This window comes from Phaethon aethereus (genome assembly GCF_964289735.1).
Source record: "Phaethon aethereus genome assembly, chromosome: 1".
Classification (NCBI taxonomy): Eukaryota; Metazoa; Chordata; class Aves; order Phaethontiformes; family Phaethontidae; genus Phaethon; species Phaethon aethereus.
In genome coordinates, this window is record NC_138575.1 from 24,910,545 (window position 1) to 24,924,649 (window position 14,105).

Consider the following 14,105-nt stretch of genomic DNA (forward strand, 5'->3'; position numbering starts at 1 on the left):
GTAGTCAAGTTATGCAGAGCAACATAGGATTTTTCAAGAATATATTAGATTACCTGGGTCCACAAGCTAACTAATAGCTTTTGGGAATTCAACATGATTTTTACATGCTGTTGTCCATGTCAACAGAAGAAGCAACGTATCCACAGCACTAGGGCTCAGTGCCCTGGTGTCTGCAGGAGAGCAGTTCTGTGCTTCCCATACAGTTAGTTATTGAAATATATTCCCATTGGTGTTTATTATACCAGGTGTCAAGACTTGCTCCTAGAAAAACTTTCTGCTCTACATTCTTACTCATTGTTGAGAAAGCAGTACTGTTCCCTAAAATAACTTTGAAACATAAACAAAAAACAAGTCTGAAGAATATGGGATAATCTAATTTAAACGTTAACATTTAAAAATACATGTAGTCATTAAGTTGGGAACTGAGCCAGTAACGGGCCATCTGTTTTTATAGCAAATATAGTGCATGTTTGGTTTTTTTCCCTTTTGAAACAAAGTGAAAATTATCATACTCTGCATAGTCATCGATACACTAAAGTTATTTTGCTAAACAATAAATTGTAAACTGTTAAGATGAAATATTGCTTTGATTGTTTTATATAAGAGAAGACATGGTAGTTGTTAGAGAAAGCTGTGGAAAAGTTGAATGTCACTGTTTTTTCAGAAAACACTTGTTTTTTGATAATACTGTAGCCCAGTAAAAGTGGAGAAGTACAAATTCCAATTGTTTTACATTATGAATGTTACAACAGATATTCCTAGATGTAAATGAGGAATAATGGTAAGCGAAAGTATCTGCAGGAACTCAGTACATTTAGACTGGAAACAGAAGAGTGTTCTGGCATCTAATTATCATAGAATCACAGAATATTATCACTGATATTCTTTCCTGCTTGACATGCCATTAAAATCTGTAAAAGACTTCACTCTAAAGGTGCAAGTATAATCTAGACCTGTACAGAGCAGAGAACAGTATTTTGTTTTTAATGTAAAAGATTGATAAATAATTTAAATATCGATTTACTCTATTTGGTCTTTTCTGCACAGGCCTCCGAACAACATTTGTCTGTCACTGTAGTGAGCTTCTCAAAATCTTCATTTTGTGGTGGTGTCTGGTGATTGCTTGCTTATGCTAGACCTGTTCAAATGCTATCAGTCTTACAATGCCTGCATAGAATATATATCTATAGAATACATATATGTATTTATTTGAAAAGTTGGGCTCTCACTGATATAGGTTTCTTAGCTGTGTTTTTAAGGAACTGAAAAGATTAGCTTTATCTGTAATAATTCAGGGTATTGCCAGTGGTGAATGGAGGTACCTTCCTCTTAAAAATAACTCAGGCTTAAAACAAACAAGCCTTGATTGCTGGAAATTATTGACAGACATTCTTTCCAGATATGTAAAAACAGTAAAAGTTAAATGCACTGATATTCAGGGTAATAGGTCTCTGAAACAACTAGTACAGATTTTTGCAACTGAGTTATTTGACAAGTTAATCACTTCAGTTTCATAATTAGTAGAACCTTAATAGGGAAAATAATGATTTACTTAACACCTAGTCCTTGCCTAGATGAAGTTATTAATGACCATTTTAATGACATATTAATGACAGATGTTCCCTGTATATTTTCAGCGGGTAATATTAAAAAAAAAAAAAACAAAAAACAACACAACAATGTCGGTAGAAATCAGGGACACAATTTGAAAAGCTTCTTATGTATGAAGATAGTTGTGATTCACTTGCTACTTTATCATGAAAATCTCTAAAACAGTTTTAATTTATTTGGGTTTTAGTGTAAAAATTTTCACTACTCAGTTAAATATTTCAATGTTGGTTTTGGGGTTTTTTTACAAAATCCAGAGTTATATCTGCTTGAGAAGGTGCAAAATGCTCAATGGTTGCTCTCAATTGCCAGGGCATGAAATGCCTATTGTCAGAAAATTTTGTAGTCGCATTAGATCTGAGACAGTCCTGCACTAACACGTTCTCTTTCTGATATTGTGTTACTAGAGGCACATAGCTTTAGGCTGGTACCTGCTGGAAGCATGGGCAGTGGAGCCATTGTACTTAATCCATGTGGGTCTTTATTCACCATAAATATGCCCCTAGGTATGAGATATTGCTCCTTCTTACATATATTAAAGCTAAGGCTGAAGCTTTGCACTGTGTTCCTGCTGAAAGCAAGTGGTACCTAATCTAGCCTTGTGAGTTTATATAATCTATAATTAAATGTTCATCATTTTGGTTACCCTTATGGCAATAGACAAATGTTGCAACACTGATGAATGAAATGCATTTTCAATATGATCATAAATTATTATTTATTCCAGAGAAAGTTGTTTTAACTGACCATGCTTCAGCTCAGGGCCTGTATTTTGGAATGTCTATACATGAGAATTCTATGTGTTCTGAAAACTGGCCAAGGAAGTACTGTTGTACCTCCTTGGTACCACAGACAGATGGGTTTCTGTCTGATGGAAGGTCTGTTGGAACTGTTCAAAATTATATTCTGGCTTTCCTTCCCGAACAGTTTAAGAGTCTTAGATATTTTAAATTTTTTAACAAAGGTGATTTTCTGCTCTTTCCTCTCCCTTAAGCACAAGGACATTTCAAGTATTTAGCCTGAGTAAAAACAGTGAATATAAAAGAAAAAGAACCTCTGTCTTTGTAGTGTCTGATTACAGAGATTATGTGCTTGACCAGGAGACTGCTGGGACATTACAATGTGACACCACTGCTTTTCCAAGTCCTTCTCTTTTTTCCCTGCAGGCATTAGTCAGTGTTTTCCATAATGCAGGGAAGAATTATGGCAAGAAGAATTCTTGCTACTGATTAACAATAAATCATAAGAGTAATGCCCTATTTTCCTGGGGAAGCGTGCACCTAGCTTGTTCTCTTAGATATATGCAGTATATTCATATGTCATATGTTAAATTCAAATCTCATTTTAGCCTATGTGGACAGTACCTGTTTTATTTTTACAGAGTATTTCTTAGTATCAAAGTTAATAAAGGGTAGCATTTTCAGAAAGTACCCTTCTAAAAACCTTAAACAGTTCCAGGTCAACAGTTCCACAGGCCCAAAATACAGCTTAAGAACCATAAATCACATTCTTAAAGGTATTTTGAAGCACGAAATTTTATTTTTATTTTCATTTTTTATTTGATCTTGAGACAAATTGTCGTGGTTTAGCCCCGGCCGGCAACTAAGCACCACACAGCCGCTCGCTCACTCCCCCTCCCACAGTGGGATGGGGGAGAGAATTAGGAAAAAACCTCGTGGGTTGAGGTAAACACGGTTTAACAGGACGGAAAGAAACAAGGAAACAACAATGATAATACCAACAAAGGAATGTACAAGAACAAATGATGCCCAATACAGCAATTGCTCACCACCCAGTGATCGACAGCCCGTCCCCGAGCAGCGATTTCTGCCCCCCGGCTAACTCCAGTTTATGTACTGGGCATGACGTCATATGGTAGGGAATATCTCTTTGGCCAGTCTGGATCAGCTGTCCTGTCTGTGTCCCCTCCCAGCTCCCCGGGCACCCCCAGCCTGCTCGCTGGCAGCCCAGCACAAGAAGCTGGACTGTCCTTGACTGCTCAGCAACAACCCAAAACATCAGCACATTATCAACAGTTTCTCATCCCAAATCCAAAACACAGTCTCACACTAGCTTCTGTGAAGAAAACCAGCTCTATCCAGGCTGAAACCAGGACACAAGTTCATCAACATTCTCAGCCCAGAATTTGTTTAAAACTATTAGCTGAAAAAACATTACTTTACACTATAGCATGTGGGCAACTTCAATTAAAATAGCCAATTTTTGGTAAGTAATAGGAAACCAACTTCAGAGTGCAAAACAAACCAATCGCAAGACTGTGGTGGTAGCTGATGGTCTGTTTGTTAGGAAGCAGACCCAGAGGTAAATCTGCAGTAGTTTTATTCTTTAAAGTATTGTGCTCCATTTTGTTTTTTCCAACTTATTGAGGATGTATTTAAGTTTTGCAGAACAGAATAAAAACTGTGCAGAGGTAAAGATAGTGATTTCATTTCTGGATCCTAAAGGTGAGAGTAATGGCCTTTTCCCTGCTGTTCAGTTGTTTGTATGTGTTTCTTTTTTAAATAATCACTGTTTCCTATCATCTAATAATGACGATAAATAAAAGTTTAAAAAAATAAAAAGGAAATGAAAAATTAAACAGTTGAATAAATAGTTAATAGAAGGAAATCTCGAGACAGTTACTTTGATTTGCAGTTTACAAATGATGGCATTAAAGCATCTGTTTAGCCAGATGCTTCTGGTAGTTACTGAATGTATCTCTTAAGTGTATCACCATGTTAGAAATAAGAAGTTGTAGTAAAACATCTTCAGTTTGATTCTTTAGAGCTTTTGTTTTGGGCTTCTGCAATAACTGTCTGTGTGTGTGTATGTATGTGTATATACACACACACAGAGTAGTGTGTGTACATTCACATTATTTTTCTTTCTGTGTTTTGTTGAGCATATTTGGTAAGTTAGCTGGTTCAACTGCTTGGGTTTAGTACAAAGACACTTGTGTATTCAATGGCCTCAGTAATTCTTGAAAACAGTATAAATGTTTGGTGTAGTTGTGAAGAGAAAATAATTTGCTACAATAATCTCTTTGCGTATTGAAATATGAGAAACAGAAGGCAGTCTCTAATTAGAGTCCCTCATTGCCAACAATATTACCAAAAACCTTTTTATCTTTTTGCAGGGGGAAGTTATTGGTGCAGGATAGTGGATTTTCCATTTAAATGTTAGTCAGGAATACATACGTGATTGTCCAAAAGGGGATTCATAATTAGATAGGTGCTTTCTACCTTAAAAATTTATACAAGCATATTTGTTAGGAACTGCTGAATTCCTCGATAAAACTGAAATAAATGTTTAATCAGTAAGTACTAAATGCCTTCTTACAACATCAGTAACTACTAATCTGGAAAGCTTTTGTAGCAATTCTGGTTTTCTTACAATGACTGAAAAATACATTTGTAAGTGAAGCTGTGGGTTTTGAGGTTTTTGTTGGGGTTCTTTTATATATCTGTACACTGTGGAGAGATCCTGAGTTTCTGAGCATGCTAATGACTGATGTTACAATCCATAAAAGAACGGAATGCTATGGCATTTATCAAAAGAAAGCTATAATCTGAAGAATGAACCTAAACCATCATCACAGTGCAAGAAAGTTTAGTTTTTTAATGGCTCTTACAGGGCTACAAATATTCATATAATAAATTATTTGAAGTCAGGACCTAGAAGCTTGGAGATCACCGTTCTCTATGTAGTTAATGTAACCTTCTACTGATCCTGACTTGGAATTTTACTGGTTTTAAGGTAGTCCTTGCAATAATAATTAATTCCTTTTGTTGCATGAATTTATTTTGTAAAAAGCTGCTTCACCAAATAGTTGTGGATTTTTTATGAGATGAAATAAAAAACCTAAGTAACAAGTTAAAGTAATGGTATTGTTAAAGAACAGTAAGGACTAGTCTGAAATGATATAAGGAGCATGTAAGGCAGATGCATCACTCTCTACTTCCATTTAAACCAAACATCTCTTCTCTGTCCTTGTCATTTTCATAAACACCAGTTCTGAGGTGTTACAAGCATCCTTACAGATAGCTGTTTATTGCTGGTGGTCCCTCAAGTGATGTTAATCCTGAGTGGGAGTAACTCTTCATAATAATTAAGTATATTAAAAAAAAGTTGGTGCAGTTTGGAGTTCTGTGTAGTATCAGCCGAAAACCAAGGCTTTTACTGAGTCAGTCTAGTATGAAAGTAGAAACTTTCTTTTATAGTGTATAAATTTGTTGAAATGTGCATCAATTGTATGATATTTTTAAGCCAGATTATTACATGTAAAAATTACCAGGTGTAAAATTTCCCTTCTTTAAGAGAAGTTAATCAGTGGAGTAAATTTATCTAGTAAAGGAAAATTGACCCCCATATGTAAACTTTTATTATTATTATTATTATTATTATTATTATTATTATTATGTTTTTTTAGCTTGGTAACTGAGGGATTCTGCTTCATTGGAAAGTATATTGTGAAAAATCAAAAATTTGAGCAATGACATTTATTATGTAATTTCCTATAACACTGGGACATTATTTAAATTCAACAACTCTGTTTAGAGTTTGACTTCATTATTTGTGCAGAAAAGTGAATTCAATCAGTGAACTGTAATGCTGCTGTGGAAAGCAGAAAGCAATTTTCACATTCCAGATGGAGAAGGAAAGACAGGTGACTTTTTAACCTTCAAAAAAGGTTTGCAGGATGAGGATTTCTTTAAAAGAAAATGAGTCTTTATGCTTTGTTCTTTAAGAGCTCTGTTTTAATTAGGTTTATTGTAAAGTGATGTTTCAAGGTCATAGTTAAAAATGGAAGTCTAAAATCACAGAGACAGAGAACCTGTATTATATAGGTGTTCCCTGACTACATAAGGCAAGTACAATATTTTACACTACTTCAAGTAGGATGATTATTAGTCTTTTGAGTATGCTAATCGCACAGAAAATGGAGGGAGTATGTTAACTTTTTCCCCCTTAAATAGGCAGCTGCACATGTATAAAGCTGACTAAGTTATATTATCACCAGGTCAAACAGTTAACCATAGTTTTAATATGAAATGCTTTTGTTATTTCATGCTCGATTCCTATGTTGGATTATATCAATGCACTGTAACATGTTACTCTATATCCTCAAAGGATTGTAAATCTATGAACCTTATGCTTGTCTCTTCTTAATTGCTTATTTTGCTCATATTGCTTTGCAGCTGACCTGTTAAGTTAACCTCTAGAATTCATGCCCAAAGAAATGCAACAATCCCACTTTGGATTACGGTAGTAAATACTTGCAGTCAGCCACTGACTGGACTTTATTCAAGTCTGTTTATCCTAGCATAGCATGTCAGAATAGGTGCTATAATGACACTTGACCTTGTGCCTTTGGTGGGAGTGTGCAAAATGATGATGCTTAGCAACTTCTGAGTGCAGTAGATTAGAATTTATCACTACTGAGTCTGCGTAAAAATCTTTTGAGAGGAAGAGTACTAATTTTATGGAAATACTATAGGTTTTTCTATCTTTAGGAAAAGTAGTTTTATTTTTCTTAGCAAGCCTTCACTGAATTTGTGCTTTCAACACTTCAGGCACACAAATTGTTAATTTAAACTTTTAAGTTTGATAGTAAAATTCAAGGGTATATTTGCTGGAAATAGCAAATTTGGAATGCCTTTTGAAGGCATGGGCAGTGCACATACAAGCATGTATTTCAATCCAGTCTTATGTCTTCATATTTGGGGAATCTGTTCATTGAGCTTACATATCAGAATTGTCTTCTTTTGCCTACCTTCCTATAGTTTTTATTTAAGACAAATCTGTCAGTTTTTGTAGACTGATAGTATTCTCTTTCAAAGCTGTCTAGCAACAATTTATTTGGTGTCTGTCACAGCCAAAACAGATTTGACTTGGGGAATTTAATTCATTGCCAGTTAACATAAGCGTTTAATAACTGATTCAGATATTGAGAAACAAAGAAGAGAAACATTTAAACGCTTAGGGAAAACACCTGTCCTCCACCTTTCCCAGGCTCAGCTTCAGTCCAGACACCTCTCCTTCCCCCTTCATAGTCTCCACTCCCTGTGTTATTGCTGCAGGTTACACAGTGTCTCACGAGAGCCAACAGTGGTGCAGGACATTGGCAGTTTCTTTCTGCTGCTACTTGTTCCTGACTCTTCCCCTGGCTCCGTACCTTCCTCCTTAGTGGCATCCTCTGCTCCAATGTGGGTTCCTCCATGGGCCTCAGTCCTTTTGTGGGCATACCTGCTCTGGTGTGGGTCTCCTTACCCACAGTCCACAGTCCCTTCAGCCTTGAACTTCATTTATATTCTTCCAGTGTTTAATTTCACCATTATAGAAGCTGAGGAAGCTCACACTGTCAAACAAGGAGCTGTTGTTCCAAATTTCAGTTTTATGTGATCAGTTTCTATAGTTTGTTCAGATATCAGCGATAGAATTCATGAACAGGTTTATCTGTTGTTTCTTAAATTTGCTTCTTTACTATTGACTTGATGCCTGCTGAATTAATGATCATGTCTTTGTGTGTTACTTCGTTTAGAGAGTTTTATGTCTTGAACAGTGTTCCCATTCTTAATACCTCAAGACAGTGGGTGCAAGTCTTCATGCAAGTCTGTTTCTAAGAGTTACAACTACTTTCTTTTTACGGTGGCTGAGATTCTGTTGTCTGTTACCGAAATGCAACATAAAAACTGGCAAAGAACTTTTAGTTTAAATGAGAGTCCACAATAGCAAGATTATAGCAGGAGTAAATGGATTCTATACATAGAGGAACTGTTCCTGCTTCTGGACTGTATGTCTGCATTTTATATGCGGGTCATCAATATGAATAAACTAACATTTACAATGAAAACTTGCATTCTTAAAATAGGATTGTTCAAGTAAAAATGTGAGTCAAAGTAGATGGTGTTAGAAAATTGGAGAGTTGTCCAGGCATTTTGGGTAATTCAGTTATAGCAATTTATGCTTTTTTAGTCAGAATGAATAACAGAAGAATCATTTCATTCATGATTGCAGTCTGAAAGCACTGTGTGCACTGCAAACAATTTAGATACATCTACTCTTTTCAGAGTACAGAAAATGCTAAGACAAATAGCAAATAGTGTTATTCCACTGTGGAAAAATACAAAATTATTAGATTTAAAATTTTTCGCCACCCTTACTAATACTGGTTTTCTGCTTTCTCATTCTGACTTTTAAGAATGGTATGCTCAAATGGAAAACCAACTTCAGTTCACCATTGCAAGTGTTCAAACTTCAGAAATTTTAAATTGTAAATCATTGAGTACTGTTAATGCCTAAAAAATGTTCTCTTTATAAAAGCCAAAATTTTGTGTACATAAATGTATCAAGGTTGTCATCAAAGAAAAATAATAGGTTATGATGTCATTGCTCTACTGATCTGCTGAAAAAGTTGTAATTCAGCACTAAAAGTTGTAATTCAGTGCTAAACTCTTAAGTTTCAGTAAATGCTGGCATAATAAGTATCCAAAATAAAAGCGCTCTGCCTTCTTGATTAAAAGCAACTAGGACAAGATATGCGAATGCTTGAGGTTCTAAACGTACAACAAGTTGATATTGGGTATTTGAAAAGTTCTCAGCCAGGTTAATGAGCTACCATGCTGTGAAAGAGCAAGTGTACTCTCACTCCGTTTGATGTTTGTAAGATACCTGAGCACACATTCTTTTGTAAGCTAAAATGGAAAATACATGTTTCATTTATGTCATCTGCAAATACTGCTCTTTTCTGGGCTGTTTTGCTCTCATCATTGTGTCTTGTTTTGAGTTTACTTTTTAGGTCATTAATAGAAGTGAAATTCTATTACTGAAGTTTAACTTCACAAGGGCACACTTCAGATTCTTACTATACTTTCTAACTACCACTGTGTGACTGTATCGTTGCAGTATATATCTTCCATATTTTTGTGAAGGACAAGTAATTTATGATTTAATTTGCTTTTAGAACTTGTAGAATTCATTACCTCTTCAGAAGACAGTGCCACAACAAATCTTAGAAAAGGATTGTACAAGACTGTACATACTTCCTCTATAAAATGGGTAGGATAACTGAAACATGAAAAAATAGCATGCCTGTTGCAGACAGCAGGAAAAGTGGTGTGTGTTCCTGGCTCACAGAGCTGTGCTTAATCACCCATTTCATTTTCAGTTTTTTGGGCTAATTATTGGCAAGATGGGCCACACTTCAGTTGTTATGCTACTGTAACTAAATTGATTTTGGAAGAGTTACACAGATCATAGCAGAAAAAAATTGGCCGTATGGTTGTTCATCCCAAGTTTAATATTTGTGTATTAGTAACTCCATAATGCCTATTATTCATTCAAGCACTTTTATATTTTACAGATTATTGCTCAGTTGTAACACTTGTGGACCCATCAAATGTGAAGTTAACGTGCACCCTTTTTAATGGAAATCTAGATTCTCTACCAAAAATCTACAAAGTTGGAGATATTGTTCGATTTCATAGAATAAAGGTATGTACTAGGGTGTGGGGAGTTTATGTGCTTGTTTCTTTGCAGTGAGAGGACTGTAGGACCAATTTAATTCTTCATGTACTGAAATTAACATATGGAGGCATTGGATAAAGCAGTTGATTGTAAAACAGCTATGGTTATGGTATGGACTGAAACTGGAAGTAAGCTATCACATTTTTAAAACAACAGAGCACTCAGCTGATATCTCTTCCTAAAAAAGTGTTAGATGTGGTTATAACAACTTTAGAACAGCGTTATTTTTGTTGAATATTTGTTAAACTAGTTGGCAAAAATCGCATGGTAATACTAGATGAACAAAATTTGGTGAAGTGAAAAAATTTTGAACAAAATTAACGGACATAAATTTGCACAATTTATTCTTCTTCAAACTAATAAAATTGAAGGATTACTTTAGAGCTTCTGTTGTGGAGCAGTTTAGATCAGCTGGAGAGTTATTCAAGTAAATGTAATCTATCTGGGGTTGTTAGTGTGCAGTATGCTTTAGCTGCCTCTTTGATGTTTTCCTGCCTTATCCCATATTTATCTTTATCAAAGGCCATGAAGGAAACGGTGTTTATAGCTTTGGTACTGCTTCTGTTGGATGTTTTTCTTACGCTTGCTGCAACTGTATAGGGAATAGGAGCCACACTACAGAGGCTGAATGGAAATTTTGTAATGCTGGACAATACTTAAAGAGGTGCAGAATAGTACTAAATAAATGATTTTACCATGTTGCATATTAAGATGCAAGAGAACCATACCTAATTATATATTTTATTTTTGCTTAAAATAATTATAGTAGAAAAGAGCATAAATGTCTTGAAAGAGGCCATTTAAACTAATTTGCATATTTGAACACTCTTGAGAGGTCTAGGAAGCTTGGGATTGTACAAAAGGATGATGAAAGGGATAAAGATCAGTAGCACTAAGTGTGTACATTTTGATATGCTGTAGCAGGAGAACAAAGAAAAAGCCCATGACAATAAACGTAAAAAGTGGTAAGATTTATCCAGTAATTGAGATTTGAACCCTTAAGATTATTAAGAAGGAACTTGTTAAGATTCAGAAACAGTCTTCATTTATTCATGTACATTATAAATATTTACAGTTGAGAGAGGAATTAGCTAACCTCTTCTGGGTTAGTATAAAGCTTCCTTAAGGTCATCTTTATGTGTAAGAGTGGAATGAAACTATATTTAGGTTTTGAAGCTTGTGTTGCTAATCAGTACCTGAAATGTGTTGTTAGTCTTGGAAGTTCATTGATTTGTGGGATGAAGATGGGAAAGTCTTATGCTGAATTTTAAATTCTCTCTGAATCCAGCAGGATGAGTGTTACACAGATCTACTTGTTTCTGAAAATCAGTGGAGGTAGAAACATGTGTATTGCTTCTGAAATCAAAATACATATTTTATAAACTTATTAGGGAAACTTATTGATACAGCACATGTAAGAACATTTGTTGCAGAGAATGAAAATTGTAAGTGTCTTAGTAACAACTGAAAGATTATCCAGTTTTAATTACATTTGGGTTAATATTTCTTGAAGTGCATTTTTATGAGTTCTTACGATGGTTTCTCATGAATTATAGTACTTAGTGATTTGCAGCACCGTATTTGGGCCTTCCACCACAGTCAGTGCTCTGCGGAGATGACAGTGGGGGCGATCCCAGTATAAAAGCTAAGTCTGTGATCTAATTGTCTAGCCTCCCTCTGTCTTCATGGTGAAGAAGGAGTTACCTGAAGTGGAGTTTTTTGGGAAGTTTTTTTTCTGGTTTACTGATGCTCTTAATACCTTAGACTTAATGCCTAATGTTTAAGCTGTTAAAGAGAGGGAAGAGGCAACCTGCTGGTACTGACTAAATCTGCAATATTTTATCCTTACTTGACTTTGGAGTTTTGGCATGTGTTCTGCCTTTCTTGTATTACTCAAACCCTGTCATGATGATAGAATTGTTAATTTCCTCATTGGCTTTTCTCTAGCATTCCTTATTACCTCTGAGTGATTCACAAACAAGAATTTATTTCCTCACTCCCAGTGAAGTGAATTGGTATTTGATTTCCATTTTAATGTTTGAGAATTGAAGAAAAGTGAAGCATGTTCTTACTTAGTTGTTCATCTTGTTCAGCGTATTATAGTTGTCTGATACAATCACTGTCTACAATGTGCTTTGGTGGGTCTTTTTCCAGAATACACAGCATTATAGAGCTGTGTGACTCATGTGGAGTACGTGGAGAATGAAGACCAAAGGAGTGACCTCTCATTAAAAACTTTACTTATATGACTTCCTCAGCATAATGCAATCCCTGTAACAATTACAAAGTCTTAATTCTCTAGCTTTTTGTCATAGTAATCTTGATGCTACTCTCCTCTCTTACTTTCGTGCCTTAACTTCTTCCATACATAGGCTCCAGTTGCTGTAACAAATGAAGTAGGAGTCTTAAAGATGACAGCTTCCTTGTTACACAGCACTAATTCGTCACCACTGCCCTTCTCAAGTCATGCACTGCATAGGAAAATGTCCTGTAGAAAAGCAGGGTAATGAAATGGAGTATTGTACTATAAATACACCATGAGCTGAACTGTGTTTGCACAGACAACTGTAACTGTGTCGTCATTGGAACACAGTTTCACGGAACTTTGGAATAATTATGGTTTATAATTGTAGTGTTTTAGCTTTGTGGTTAAATGTGGCATCCTAGATCTTTAGAATAACAAAAAGGAGAAAAACAGCAAAAAAACTAAATTCCTTACATGCTATTAATTGCATATTCATCTGGTTCAAATTATTTAGATTTACAATATAAACGCATTGCTGCTTTGAGCAAAAGTACTTTATAGCCATGATATAGACAGTTATTCCCTCCATAGGTCAGTCAGTTGTCATGTATAAGATGTACGTTTTGCTGGTGAGTTTCTAAGCTGTTTGTTTGTCCCCTGAGGAGTGGGAATCTGAGTATCAAGCATCTGGAGCATGAAAAACATAGAAGGATCAATCACTCTCTTTTTTTATTTATTTATTTTTATTTATTACTAGTTCTGTCCTGTCTCTCTTCTTGTGCATCACTCTCCTTAACCTAGTAATAATCTACTAATGCTCCTTAACATAGCATTTGTTCCACTAAGTTATCTACTCGGATCTTTGAATCAGTCTGCTGTTATTTCTAGGAACAGTCTTACTTCTGTACTTTGTTAGTGGTTACCTTGTCTCTGTGTATTCCCTCCTTTTGTTTAATCCAATTTATCCCATGAAAGTTGATGCAATAAGGAAGGCACTGAGAGAGAGACACTGGAGAAATATCTGCTCACTTCTTATTCCTAGGGAGCTCTGGCCATAGCTGTCAGGTTGATGAGAGCGGAACGTCTGGCACTTAGATACAGAAGATACTAACATTAAACTATGGTAGAATTCAGCTGCCAGATTCTTAGTGTCCTCTCAGTAAATGTGGTCCAAATATATAAACTTGGACAAAGTTAAGTTTGAGACATTTTGTTAAAAAGGATGTCAAACAACGTGCTATCTGCAGCACTTCAACTCTATTTTCAAATTCTTGCTCTGAAGAATGGAAGCAACTAAATTTTTTTCTTAGTAAACAATTATGAGATTCTTTTTAACACAGAGAAACCAACGTTTTTCTCAGAAGTGTCAGTATTACTATTGCTTTTGGCTTCCCTTCAAAAATTATGTCAGGCATGCAACTCACTTTGAAGTTTTGATGGAATTTAAATTAAAAACAAGTATTTGTCCTATAGTAAATAATGTCAGGAAACATTGACTGTAGGCGATGATAGAGTTTCTCCCTAATTCAAAGTCTTACAATTTTGCACATATGTTTTCTGAAATTTTCATCTGAGTACTTTTGGTCAAGTTACCTGATAATGTCTTAAGTAAGTAGGAAATATTCCAAAAATAGCAATTTTTTACTTTACTAGAATTTTCTCAAATATACTATGCCACTTTCTCTGAGGTATATTTCTAAAGCAGTATCACAATGCCTGCTGTTTG

The 14,105-nt window shown here is 35.3% G+C and overlaps 1 protein-coding gene across 1 annotated transcript in view; it reads left to right on the plus strand.

The window, feature by feature from the left end:
* POT1 (protection of telomeres 1) overlaps positions 1-14,105 on the plus strand; it is a gene marked incomplete at both ends in the record, with an annotated part of 66,412 nt that overhangs the window by 18,498 nt on the left and 33,809 nt on the right. Inside the window, 1 exon segment of the mRNA XM_082013988.1 lies at positions 9,971-10,101. Coding sequence (XP_081870114.1) covers positions 9,971-10,101 — 131 coding nt within the window.